The sequence below is a fragment of the Cervus elaphus genome, chromosome 24 (genome assembly GCF_910594005.1).
Source record: "Cervus elaphus chromosome 24, mCerEla1.1, whole genome shotgun sequence".
In the NCBI taxonomy this organism is placed as follows: Eukaryota; Metazoa; Chordata; class Mammalia; order Artiodactyla; family Cervidae; genus Cervus; species Cervus elaphus.
In genome coordinates, this window is record NC_057838.1 from 70,579,233 (window position 1) to 70,592,249 (window position 13,017).

Below are 13,017 nucleotides of genomic sequence, written 5' to 3' on the forward strand. Positions count from 1 at the left end.
CAGAGCCTCCAACTGCCGCAGCCAAAGGATGACTCGGTTTCAAATGTGCAGTTTCCAGTAAAACCTCCGATTTCTGCAGCAGCCTTTTCATGCCGTTCATGATCTTCTCAAGGCAAGAACGCTGAAGTGGCTTGCCATTCCCTTCTCCAGTGGACGTTTTGTCAGAACTCTCCACCATGACCCATCCGTCTTGGGTGCCCTACACGGCATGGCTCATAGTTTCATTGAGTTAGACAAGGCTGTGGTCCACGTGATCAGTTTGGTTAGTTTTCTGTGACTGTGGTTTTCGTTCTCTGCCCTCTGACGGAGAAGGATGAGGCTTGTGCAGGCTTCCCCATGGGAGGGACTGGCTGTGGGGGATTCTGGCTCTTGCTCTGATGGGTGGGCCCTTGCTCAATAAGTCTTTAATCCAGCTGTCCGCTGACAGGTGGGGCTGTGCTCCCACCCTGTCATTTGGCCCAAGGCGGCCCAGCCCTGGAGTCCACAGGCCCTGATCTCCAGGAGGACTTCTGCGAACACACCGCTCCTCCAGGACTACTGCTGCAGTGACCCTGACCCCGCGGCAGGCCTCTGCCAGAGAGCCCCACAGGCAAGTCTGGCTCCCTGTCTTCTGGGGTCACTGCTCCCTTCCTCCTGGGTTCTGGTACGCACAGAGGGAATTCCAGAAAAACACCCACTTTTGCTTCATTAACTATACTAAAGCCTTGGACTGTGTCTATCACAATTAACTCTGGATAATCCTTCAAGAGATGGGAATAGCCTTACGTGCCTCCCAAGAAACCTGTTGTAGGTCAGGAAGCAACAGTTAGAACTGGACATGGGACAGCAGACTGGTTGAAAATTGATAAAGGAGTGCATAAGGCTAGATAGTGTCACCCTGATTATTTAACTTCTATGCAGAGTACATCATGTGAAATGCTGGGCTGGATGAAGCACAAGCTGGAATTACTGGGAGAAATACCAATAACCTCAAATATGCAGATGACACCACCCTTTTGGCAGAAAGCGAAGAGGAATTAAAGAGCCTCTTGATGAAAGTGAAAGAGGAAAGTGAAAAATCTGGCTTAAAACTCAACATTCAAAAAACGAAGATCATGGCATCCGGTTACATCACTTCATGGCAAATAGATGAGGAAACAATGACAGACTTTATTTTCTTGGGCTCCAAAATCACTGTGGACGGTGACCGCAGCCATGAAATTAAAAGACACTTGCTCCTTGGAAGAAAAGCTATGACCAACCTAGACAGCATATTAAAAAGCAGAGACATTGCTTTACCAACCAAGGTCCATCTAGTCAAAGCTATTGTTTTTCCAGTGGTCATGTATGGATGTGAGAGTTGGACTATAAAGAAAGCTGAGCACAGAAGAATTGAACTATGGTGTTAGAGAAGACTCTTGAGAGTCCCTTGGACTGCAAAGAGATCCAACCAGTCCATCCTAAAGGAGATCAACCCTGAATATTCATTGGACGGACTGATGCTGAAGCTGAAGCTCTAATACTTTGGCCACCTGATGTGAAGAGCTGATTCATTTGAAAAGACCCTGATGCTGGGAACGATTGAGGGCAGGAGGAGAAGGGGACGAAAAAGGATGAGATGGTTGGATGGCCTCATCGATTCAACGGACATGAGTTTGAGCGAGCTCTGAGAGTTGGTCGTGGACAGGGAGGCCTGGCGTGCTGCGGTCCTTGGGGTCGCAGAGTCGGACACGCCTGAGCGAGTGAAGAGCAGCAAGTGCGGCAGCCGTGCTGGGCCGGCGTGGGCTCGGGGGGCGGGGGCCGCGTCCCTTTGAGAGCTTAGAGTGGAAACATCCAGTTACCTCACCACCTGCAAGTACGCAGTCAAAGAAGGAGGAGATAGAGATCACGAGATGATTCCAAACTCTCTTGGTTTGAAAGGAGATGTCAGAGCTTCTGTCTCCTTTGTGAAATCACAAACGTGTCCCCGAAGGCCCTACACCAAACCGAAGTGTCTGGGTGAATGCCTCGCGGGCAGGCTTCCCTTCGCGGCCCATCGCTGCGTCCCCGTCCACGGTCACACAGCGTCATGTGTCCACGGGGGGACTCCCCAGAAACACCGCTCAGTTTCCCCGCCGGGCAGACTCAGGGCCTGGGCTCTGGCTGGATTAAGCAGGAAGCAGAGAGGATTAGCCCCTGCTGGCGGGCGCTGGGAGCTGCCCTTTCCACATTCTGCCGAGCTTTAAAAATAGCAGCACCGAGGGGCTGGCAAGGGGAAACGGGGGAAGCGGACAGCTCACGGACCCAGAGTCGGCTCCTAGGGCTCGCCTTCCATGGGGACGTCTCCCCTGGGGCCCGGCAGCCGTGAGGCCCGAGGACCAGCACTGCCAGCCGCTCGGGCTTGCTGAAGCGGGACGCGGGGAGCCGCTGCAGGCTGGCGCACACGCGGGCTCCCTGGCGGGCTCATCTTTGGGGTTCGCTGCGGCAGCCAGGGCGGGCGGCGTGACGCCCCAACTTGACAGCCTGAGACCCGCAGACGCACACACACCCCCAGCGTGGTCTCAGCAGCCCGCTGCGTGGGATCTTCTCACCCTGCATCTTGCCACAGCTCCAGAACGTCCGTCTCGTGAAACTTGGGCCCAGAGAGGGCGAGTCCCTTCCCCAGGGACTCGACTCACAGCTGTTCCATAAGGATTTGAACCTATGTTTTTTTTCCAATTATTTTTATTAGTTGGAGGCTAATTACAATATTGTAGTGGTTTTTGCCATACATTGACATGAATCAGCCATGGGTTCACATGTGTTCCGCATCCTGAACCTACGTCCGGCTTCGTGGTGAAGAATCCAGCTGCCCGTACAGCAGATGCAGGTTCGATCCCTGGGTCTGGAAGGTCCCTGGAGGAGAAGGAGATGGCAACCCAACCCCTCTACTCCTGCCTGGGAAATCCCACGGACAGAGGAGCCTGGCGGGCTACAGCCCATGGGATCGCAGAGTCAGACACGACTGGGCAACTAAACCACACTCCCCTCCAAGCTCCTGGCACCAAAACCCTGGAAACAGAGAAGCCGCCCCTCAGCCTTTTTGTGTTTGCCCTCACATCTCGAGCCCCACCAACACACTGAGCATTCCACCCTCGACCGCGGTTTCTCAGAATGCCATGAGTCCCTCCCACTCGGAAAAGCCGTGGATGTTCTACATAGTTCTCCGGCCAAGGCTGCTGGTGGGGGAGGTGAGCAGGAGGGGCCGTGGGGAGCTCCTGGCGCCCACAGACCTCCGCCTGCTGACGGCAGGAGCCCCCCAGCCCCGCCCTGGTCTTCCGCCGGGAGCACCCCCAGTCCTGCATCGAGGCGGTCTGCCTTCCAGAGCCCAGTCTGTGTTCTCTGTCACTGCACCAGCACGCCGTCCAAGCGCCTCCTGGCTGGTTCACATGCACGCTGGCCAGCCGCATGGCGAGTTCCGGGCACCCGGGGGGCTGAGGAGGGGCCGGCCCTGTTCCCGCCCACGTCTGCGGGGGGCTCCGCTCCAGACGCCCACCCCACCTGACGTTTCTGTGTGCCTGCGTTGGGGGTCGGGCCCCCGCTCCTGTAGTCTTCGTGACTCCTGCCCACGCGGCCAGGGGGCCTCCCGCCCACGTCCTGGGAGGCTTGGCCGCCCTGAGGTGGTGTACTCATCATAACCAGGGCTGCAGACAGGCCCGGCCTCCGCCGCCGCCCCTCCGGACCCGGCTGTCACTTCCCTGTGGGCCAGTCCTGCTCTGCGACTCACCCCCATGCACAGCTTATCCCCACAGAAGACTTGTCTGTTCCCAGCAGCTGGGGATCTACCAGTGCCTTACAAATAAGCCTCGAGCCGTGGGAGCCTCTCTTGGCATGGACCTCTGTGCAGGGGCGGCCACGGGGGCCTGGCTCAGCCGGTGCCCTGCATAGAGGTCTGCTCACCACCCCTCCTGCCCCCATGTTCCCTGCTCGCTACCCTCTGCCCCCCGCAACTCTGGCAAGAACATCTCTGAGTCCCAGAGAGGCCAGTCCCTGAGGTCAGCGGCTGCAGAACAGCCAGGGCCTCGGGGCTTCCCTGACAGCTCAGCTGGTAAAGAATCCGCCTGTAACACAGGAGATCCTGGTTCCATTCCTGGGTCGGGAAGATCCGCTAGAGAAGGGCTAGGCTGCCCACTCCAGTATTCTGACCTGGAGAATTCCATGGGCTGTATGGTCCATGGGGTTGCAAAGAGTGGGACACGACTGAGCGACCTTCACTTTCTGAGAAGTCAGGCAGGGTCCACGTGCCTCTGCCCACGTCCCCTCCTGCAGGACCACAGGGTTACGGCAGCCAGGACGCCTGTGTGCGCGGGTTGGGCTGACCCCTCAGAGACCCCCGTGTTGCTGCTTCGTAGCCCCCCTCGAGGCCTGACCACTCTGATGATCACTGGAAGAGGGTCACGGAAACGTGGTCCCCCATGAAGGCCTCTCTGGGGTTTTGGGTGGATGCCAGCTGCTCAGGTGCTGCGGGCCTGGCCTTGGTGGGGAGGTCGCCGTCCGCCTCATGCCTGGGATGCAGGACACCAAACCTTTGGTGGGTTTAGGTCTTAAGACCTCAGAAAGCAGAGGCGGCTAGGATTGGGCGGGCTGGTTACCTGAGGTGAGGGTTGGTCCTCTGAGCCTGTTGCCCTGTGTGGGGGTGGGGCGTCTGCCCTGCCCTCCTGGCCGCCCCCTCCGCCTGCCTGGTGGTGGCTGGCCTCAGGACCTGCCCTCCCCTGACACCCAGGTCTCGACCCGTCAGTGTGTACACAGGGCCAGTCGGCGTGTACACATGATGGGATCAGCGTGTACACAGGATGGGTTGGCGTGTACACAGGGCTGGTCGGCGTGTACACATGATGGGGTCGGCGTGTACACAGGACGGGTCGGCCTGTACACAGGGCCAATCAGCATGTACACAGAGCCTCCATGCCCCAGGCATGGGAAAGGGGCCTGGAGCAGGAAGCCACTTAGGCTGTCAGAGCAATTAACCCAGAGGTGCGTCCCTGAGGGGCTTGGCAGGCTGGTCGGTGGGCAGGCGCCAAGCGGCTCAGGCGGGATGCGGTCTGGTGGGCTCCCGCCCTGGGTGCTGGACACATCTCGCTTCCTGTTGACCAGACACGGCCGTGTGACCACGCTGAGAGCCCAGGCAGCTGGGGGTGCCCAGGGAAGTCCTGTGGGCACCTGCCCGTCTCTGCTCCAGTAAGCAGGCCCCTTGCTGTCCCCTCGGAGGTGAGCAGAGAGACAAGGGCGGGGCAGGCCGGGACGCCCCCCAGGGCTGGCTCAGATCCCGAGCTGCAGGCAGAGCCAGTGTCAGAGGGGGTCCTGGAATGCAGATGGCTCAGGAGGGTGGACCCAGCTGCCTGGCGTGTCCGGCAGAGGGGTGGCTGTGGCCTTGGGTCACAGGGCAGTGGACGGGCCTCTCAGGATGCCAGGCGGCCACTGCATGAAGCCCAATCCCTCCCCGGGTCCCCGTCCCTGCACTGACCAACCCCCAGTGACTCAGCAGGTCCGTTCGCTCCGGCGACCCTGTGTCAGGGAAGACAGACTCAGACGCAGACCCGCGCCAACCATGGTATTGCCGCGTGAAATCATCGACGCCAGCCTATGACGTGCTTACGGGAAGGGGCGCAGGCTGAGGCTGAGCCCGTCTGGGGGCCCCGGGCGTGGACGGGAGGGCGCAGGGCCAGCCGGCAGGAATCTGAGGCGCTCGGGGCCGTGCAGGGGGTGGGGGGTGGCTCCCTGGGGTCTGACAGACGCCTCTCTCCCCGCAGGTGGACATCTACAACGCGGACCCCCTGGTCTGCCGGGCAGGGCTCAAAGTCTGCTTCGGCGTCCAACTGCTCAACGCGGTGTCGCGGGTGGAGCGGGCACTGCCCAAGCTGACGTTGCCTTTCCTGCTGCTGCAGGGCTCCGCCGACCGCCTCTGCGACAGCAGGGGCGCCTACCTGCTCATGGAGTCGGCCAAGAGCCAGGACAAGACGCTCAAGGTGAGCAGCTGCCGCCGCCCCGGGCCAAGGAGGGCAGGGGGCCGGCCCTTGGGAGGCGCGTCCCGGGCGCCGGTGAGGCATCAGCTGGTCGTTCACTCCCCGGGGAACGTCTGCGTGTTGGGCACAGCAGGACGGAAAGGTGTCGTCTCCACTGGGGAAGTCCCCCAAGTGTCTCCCCTTGAGATCAGGAAGCTGGCAGGCTGGAGGGATCGGGGGAGAGCGGACCCACGGGCCGTGTCCACATCGAGTGGCGGCTGAGCCTGAAGGTGGCTCTGGGCAGTCGGCGGGGCAGACAAGCCTCAGGACACGTGCGTGCGTGGCTCCCACCCCTGACGGCCTCCCCGTGGGCACGGCCGCGTGGACGCCCGGTCTGGGGCCGCCTGCTCGGTCACAGGTACACAGGCGGTCCCCGTGGTGCTGCGCCTGCCACGGGGGCCGGGGTTGCAGCTCGGTTCCGCCTCGAGTCCTCTGCCCACCCGTCCCCTCCCCAGCTCCGCTCCGAGGGTCAGCCCTGGCCAGCCCGTGGGCAGAGGGGGACTCAGATGACCTTGGGACAGGGGGTGGTCTGGAAGGAGATGGTACCTGGGGGAGGCGGCCCTGGGGACTGCGAGTGCCATTCTGACGTGCCTGAAACTGGGACAGAGGACTGAAAGCAGGGGCTCAGAGAGGTCTGCACCCCCGTGTTCACGGCAGCCCTGAGATGGACGCGGGCCCAGTGTCCAGAGGGCTGACTGATGCGCCCAGTGGGGTCCCATCCCGACGGCGCAACGTTACTCAGCCTCGGAAAGCGGGGGCGGGGGGCTCTGAGAACTTCCTGCTGCCACGTGTGTGGACGCGCCTTGAGGAGGGCTGTGCTCAGTGAAACGAGCAGCTCACAAGAGCACAAGGCGTGTGCGACCGCCCCCCAGGGAACGAGCAGGGCTGGCCACAGTCATCGCAGTAGCAAGCGGAGGGACCTCGCTGCGGCCCCAGGGTTGGGCGCTCTCTGCCGGGGCCCTGTTGCAGAACTAAGGTCTCGTAAGCCATGCAGCTTGGCCAGAAAAAAGAAAGTAGCGTGTTGTTGCCAGGGGGCAGGAAGCAGGCATGGAGCGGGCGTGTAGCGGGGCCAGGGTTCCAGCTGTCAGAACTAGCGCACTGCAGAGCCTCCTAAGACGCCGAGCACCCCCAACCGTACACGCAGCGGTGGTTGAGGAGGTCAGTTTTCTGTCACATGATTTTACTGCAGTCAACGAAAGAAATCTGAAGATGCCTGTTAGAAATTGCCGGGAATGGCAAGGAGGCAGGTGGTTACACACATGGAGAGTCCGGAGGGAGGTCGGGCTGGAGATGTAGATTCTGAGCCATCCATCCACCCTCGGGTCGTTCCCACAGCCTGGGGCCTGGACAGGGATCCGGGGGGCCGTGGAGGGAGGAGGCCAGAGCCCCCCTACCCCGCGGCCACACCAGCCTGCAGCTCAGGGGGGCTGTGTGCTGCCAGGACCACCACATGGGTGGGCGAAATGCAGTCGGAAGGCTGGGGTCCCGCGGGGAGAGGAGCGCAGACAGGGTGGGGTGGCGGGGGGTGGTACGGTGTTTAAGGAAAGGGCCTGCGATCACAGAGGGGCGTCCATTTGCAGACTGCCCGCTGACCAGGCCTGGGCGCAGAACAGGGGTCCTCTCTGGAGGCCTCGTCACCCGCTGTGGTCCTGACTGCCCGTCTCTCCTGGTTGCAGATTTACGAAGGTGCCTACCACATCCTCCACAAAGAGCTTCCCGAGGTGACCAGCTCCGTCTTCCGGGAGATAAACACGTGGGTCTCGCAAAGGACAGCGGTGGCAGCAATGGGGTGCCCACCCTGAGCCCCCTGGCTGGCTGTGGGGCCCACGTCGGGAAGCGGGCAGAGGAAGGGCAGGGGCTGGCTTCTCAGACGTGGCTAACACATGCCCACACACACACACACACACACACACACCCCCCACAGACTGGAGGAATCCCTAGCACAACTGACTCAGACAGTCTTGTCATCAGTCAGGCTGTCCACTGCTGGATCTGCCTTAAACGGTGGACACTTTATGCAAAAACTGGAGGTCAAGGCACTTTCCAGAGAACATGCTGGAAGGCCTGAGGCCACAGGGAGCCCTGCCCTGCCTCTCCCGCCCTGCAGGACCCCAGGACCACCCCCTCCACCCCAGCAATAACTGGAGGGCGCCCCCCCACCGCCCTGCCTGTGCCCCGTGGGACGGGGGTGGCGTCCACTGCCCAGGGCTGACTGGCGTGCCCGCGGGCCCACCCTGACCTGCGTCAGCTCTGTGAGCCCCAGGGGCGGGGGCCTGGGCGTGGGAAGGGGACCCCCCCGCCCCGCCCCTCCCGGGCGCGTGGGGCGGCCGCTGCTCCCTGACTGCTCACCCGCCGCTCCGCTCCGAGGGCCGCTGTGCTGGACGTCTGTTCAGACGCGGAGGCCGTGGGCGGGAAGCAGGGGTCTTGACGGCGCGGCGCCGCGGAGCTACTTCCGGTGGCCGGAGCCGATCCCAGGCGGTGCCCCGCCCGAGGCCCCAGCAGAAGGGCGGCCGGGCCCCGCCCGCGCCCCACCCCTCGCCCTCGGCCCTCCCTGCTCTGGCCGGTAATCGGGGACCTCGCCGCCCAGGGGGTGCTTTTGTTGTCCGTGTGAGCGTGGTGGGGGCGCTGAGCCTCGGGAAGGGAAGGCGCGGCCCCCGGACATGGGGCGGGTGGGATTCGCTCCAGCGGCGGGAGCTGCTGCCCGCTGCACCCCGCTCTTCTGGGGCGGCCCAACGCCTCCATTCCAGGGCCCCCCACCGCACGCTGAGCCAGAGCATGCCCCCCAGCGAAGTAGCTGCGTGGGCTCGTGGAGAGGGGAGCCGGGTCCCCATGGAGAGCGGCTTCATTGCCCTGTTTTCCTCTGGAGGATGAAAAACACGTAGAAAATGCCCGGAGGGCTCCTCCCGCTGTCTTCCTGGGCCGAGGAGCCGCAGAGACGCCAGGCACCAGCCCACACCCGGCCACCGCCATGCCTCGTGCGGAAGCATGGCACCACGGCGGGCACTTCCCAAGCCGAATGCCGGGCGGGCATGTGGTCTGACCCGGAGTCTTTCGCCGCGTTGACTTATTTTCTCTGAAAGCTTTCAGAGATGCACATTTAGCCTCCTTCAGCGATCTGGTCAAAGAATCACCTGTATTTGAAAGACGTTCCTCGGATCCGGGACTGTTTTCCTCACCGGGGTGGGCTGGGCTCACCCTCCACGGTCAGGGTGTGGGCAGCCATGTCTGGGCTCCGTCCTGGCAGCGCCCAGCGAGTCCTGCGTTGGGGTCGCCCACCGTGCTGAACCCGGAGCCTGGGCTGTGCCCTCCCATCCCTCGGCGGTGCAGGGAAACCGGGTGTACACAGGTGGCAAGGCCGCAGGGGCCTGGCCCTGGGCGGGAGGACCATTGAGGCCAGGGAGGGGCGGGTGGACGCGCTGCTCAGACCCGCGGCCGAGCCTGTGTGGACCCGTCACGCAGGCCGCCTGGGCCAGGGGAGGTGATTCTGTGCAGATGGGCTTTCCAGAAGATGCTGCCTGCGATCACCGGGGGTCCCGGCCCCCTGGGCCCACTCTTGGTGGGGACGGGGTGCTGACCCCCGCGTCCCCTCGGCCCTGGTGCTCGAATCCCCCCCCGCAGGCCCTTGTCCTCCCCTCACCGACTGCTAACACCCGCCCTTAGGACCACAGCGACTTCTCCACGCGGTTTCCTGGTTTGCTGTCACCCCCACGGCTCAGCCACCTCCCTACATGTCCGCTGTCAGCGGGGCCCCATGTATCCGGCAAAGTTAGTGCACCAACGTGCACCACAGCTAACGCTAATAAACCACAGTTTCTGACGCTGTCGTCTGTCTGTCTGTCTGATTGACTCTGGCACGCCCTGCAGAGACGGGGGGCCTCCGGGCTGACCACGCTCTGTGGGCCCCCGCCTTCTGACAGGTTAGGAAGGTGCCCTGGTCCCCCAACCTGGGGCTTCCCCGCCCACCTCAGCTCCCCCGCGGCTGAGGCAGCAATCTGCACGCCCGCCTGCGCCCTGTCCCCCAAGCCCGTCGGCTCCCAAGCGTGTTCCGCAGACGGTCTAGCTCCAGCCCGAGGCCCATCCCCGCCCGCCTCCTGTCCGGGGTGAGTGTCCACAGCCCACCTTCCGGGGTCCCACAGAGCCCTGTGCCCTCTGGAACCGAGCTGCGGGAACTGGGTCTTCATCAGAACGGTGTAGCCCCCGGGTCCAGGGCCAGTGTTGCCAAGGGACGGGGAGAGGCGCAGTCTGGGCTGGAACCCGGTGCTGGGGTCATGGGTGCAGGCCCACTTCACGGCGGACACCCACACCCCCACCCAAGGCCACCCCTCCAAGGGCCCTCGGGTTTAATGCGCTGCTGCTGCTGTCCTGAAATTCTCAACCGCCCTGCGCGTCTTTCTGCCCCGAGTTCCGGGTCACCGCTCTGAACTCCTGCAGTGGGCGGCCCGGCCTGCGTCACTCAGGTCTGCTCCTGGGGTCTGTCCTGCTCCTCATCTGGGGCGTGCTCCTCCGCAGGCTCCTCCTGTCCGCGTTGCCGTTCGTTTTCAGTTTCTCGACCTGGGCGAGGGGGGAGTGTCCTGGGCGTCCCCTCTCCCCGGGTGCTGATGGGGGCTCTGGCGGGCAGGTGGGGGACCCGGCCTTGCCGTGTGGATGCTGCTGGCGAGCGGGGTCTGGTCGCGCGGTGGCCGCTTCCAGAACCCTAGGGCCCCCGGCTGCTGCCGGCTCGCTGGGGGCAGAGTAGGGCCCAGGAGACTCTGGGCCTCGCCTACCCACTGGCGGGGAAGCCAGGCCTGGGGTGGTGGTGCTCCCTACAGGCAGGCGGAGCTGGTCCTGGAGTGGGGGCCCACTGGTGGGGGGGCGGCTCCTGACGGTCAGGTAGGGGTCTGGGGGATCCCGAAGCTCGGGCTGGTTGCTAGCGTGCAGGGCTGGGGCCCAGCTGGTCCCGGGGAGTGGGGGTGGTGTTGGGTCTGGTCTGCTCTGGGTGGGCCGGGTCTGCGGGGTACAGGACTGTGGTTTCCTTTTTGTGATTTTTATTTTATATGGGAACATAGCGTTTGCCAAAAAGCTCATCAGTTCAGTTGCTCAGTCGTGTCCGACTCTGTAGTCCTTGGGATTACAAAGAGTCGGACACGACTGACCAAGTGAACTGAACTGGTAGTGTTCAGGCTTCCCAGGTGGCGCTAGTGGTAAAGAACCCACCTGCCAATGCAGGAGACCTGAGAGAGGCAGGTTCGATCCCTGGGTCGGGAAGACCCCCGGAGGAGGGCGTGGCTACCCACTCCGGTATTCTTGCCTGGGGAACCCCCTGGACAGAGGAGCCTGGTGGGCTACGGCCCGTGGGGTCGCAGAGTCAGACAAGACCGAGGCGACGACGGCACGTGATGGGCTGCATTTGTGTTAGTCTCAGGCGCACAGCTGAGTGGCTGAGTTACATCTGCAGGCGCCTTCTTCAGATTCCTTTGCTGTGAGGCTATTAGAGTCCTGAGCCATACCAGTCCCAGCAGGACCACACAGGTCCTTGTTGGTTGTTAAGTATGTGGTCAGGTATGTGTGTTAATCCCAAACTCCGCATCTATCCCTCCCCTCATTCCCCGTTGATAACCATGTTTTTTAAATCTGTGAGTCTGTATTTTGTAAGTCCATTTGTATCATTTTTTAAAGATTTCACATAGCAGTGACACGTATCTTTGTGATTTAGCCAAGCTCTACGTCCATCCATGTTGCTACAAATGGCACGATTTTTTGGCTGAGTAGTTTTCCGTTGTAGAGCACATATGTTCCCCGTGGTCTTTATCCGCTCCTGCTGACCCCTCTTTCGATGCCTTGGCTGTTGTCAGTAGTGCTGCTATGAAGATGGGGTTGCACATTTAAAATTATGGTTTTCTCTAAATATATGCCCAGGAGTGGGACTGCTGAGTCATACGGTAATTCTACTTCTGGTTTTTTAAGGAACTTTCATACTGCTCTCTGTAGTGGCTACACCAGTTTACCCCCTTCTATATCTATATAGACCTCCTGCCCGTTTTTTTGATTGGACTGTTTGTTGTTTCAGTACTGAGCTATAGGAGCTGCTTGTGTATTTTGGAGACTAATCCCGTGTCAGTCATATTGTTTGCAAGCCTTTCCTCCCATCCTGTGGGCTCTCTTTGCCTGTTACGGTTTCCTTTTCTGTACAGAAGCTTCTAAGTCCTGTTTATTTCTCTAGGAAATGGATCCAAGATACTGCTGTGATTCCTGTCAGAGGGAGCTCTGCCTAAGTTTCTCTCTGGTAGTTCTGTGGTTCCCAGCCTCACTTGTGGGTCTTTGATCCACTCTGAGTTTGTGTGTTTCTGGGTATGGTGTTAGAGAATGTTCTGATTTCTTTTACATGCAGCTGTCCAGTTTAGACTCTGGTTTCTCTGTCTGGGTGTCTCCCTCTGGTGGGCAAGGCTGGCCTAGCAGCCTCCCTGGAGGGCAGGCCCACTGCCCGCCCAGCCCCACAGGTGGACGGTGCTGCGTCCTGGCCACCTGGTGGGCAGGGCCGTGTCCACCAGGGGGGCTCAGGGGGTCTCAAGGCGGCCTGTCTGCTGACGGCTGGGGCTGTGTGACTGAGACTGCCAGCTCTGGGTCTGACGGGCCTGGATCTCAGCACAGAGGCCGTGTTCACGGGGCCAGTGTGTGTCCAGGCTGGCCCCAGCCGCTCCGAGGGCAGCAGGTAGGTCCAGCCCGGGCTCCTTCCCGGCTCGGTGTGCATGAGGTTTTGTGCGGCCGTGTCAGCGGGAGCCTGTGGTCAGCATCACCACCTTCGCAGCCAGATGCTCTGGGGGCCCCCGGGGTCACACCCCCGCACGGGGAGCAGTATGGGCTCTGAGCACTCACTCCTGGGGGACGCTCTGCAGCGTCACCTCCCCCCAGGGTGGGGGGCTCCGCCGTCTTGCCGTGGTTCCTTCTTCATGTCGTCAGCGGTAGATCGTCTCAGGGAGGCTCTGGTCTTCTCCATTGACGGTTGGCATGCTCATGAGAGGAGGTGGGCTCAGTCTGTCTC

General features: G+C 61.8%; 1 protein-coding gene and 1 long non-coding RNA gene across 10 annotated transcripts in view; one reads left to right on the forward strand and one right to left on the reverse strand.

Moving 5' to 3' along the window:
- MGLL (monoglyceride lipase) overlaps positions 1-9,822 on the forward strand; it is an 86,539-nt gene extending 76,717 nt beyond the window's left edge. For all 9 annotated transcript variants that reach the window (XM_043885239.1, XM_043885238.1, XM_043885241.1 and 6 more), the window contains 2 exons: positions 5,748-5,963; positions 7,676-9,822. In XM_043885239.1, coding sequence (XP_043741174.1) covers positions 5,748-5,963; positions 7,676-7,801 — 342 coding nt within the window. In that variant the 3' untranslated portion in view covers positions 7,802-9,822. The remainder of the gene's footprint in view (positions 1-5,747; positions 5,964-7,675) is intronic.
- Positions 2,602-7,681, reverse strand: LOC122682502. Its single transcript, XR_006337404.1, has 3 exons — positions 6,546-7,681; positions 4,144-6,163; positions 2,602-2,853 (listed from the first exon to the last, which is right to left on the reverse strand). It is a non-coding gene; the product is annotated as an uncharacterized LOC122682502 (long non-coding RNA).
- Positions 9,823-13,017: the final 3,195 nt, after the last annotated feature.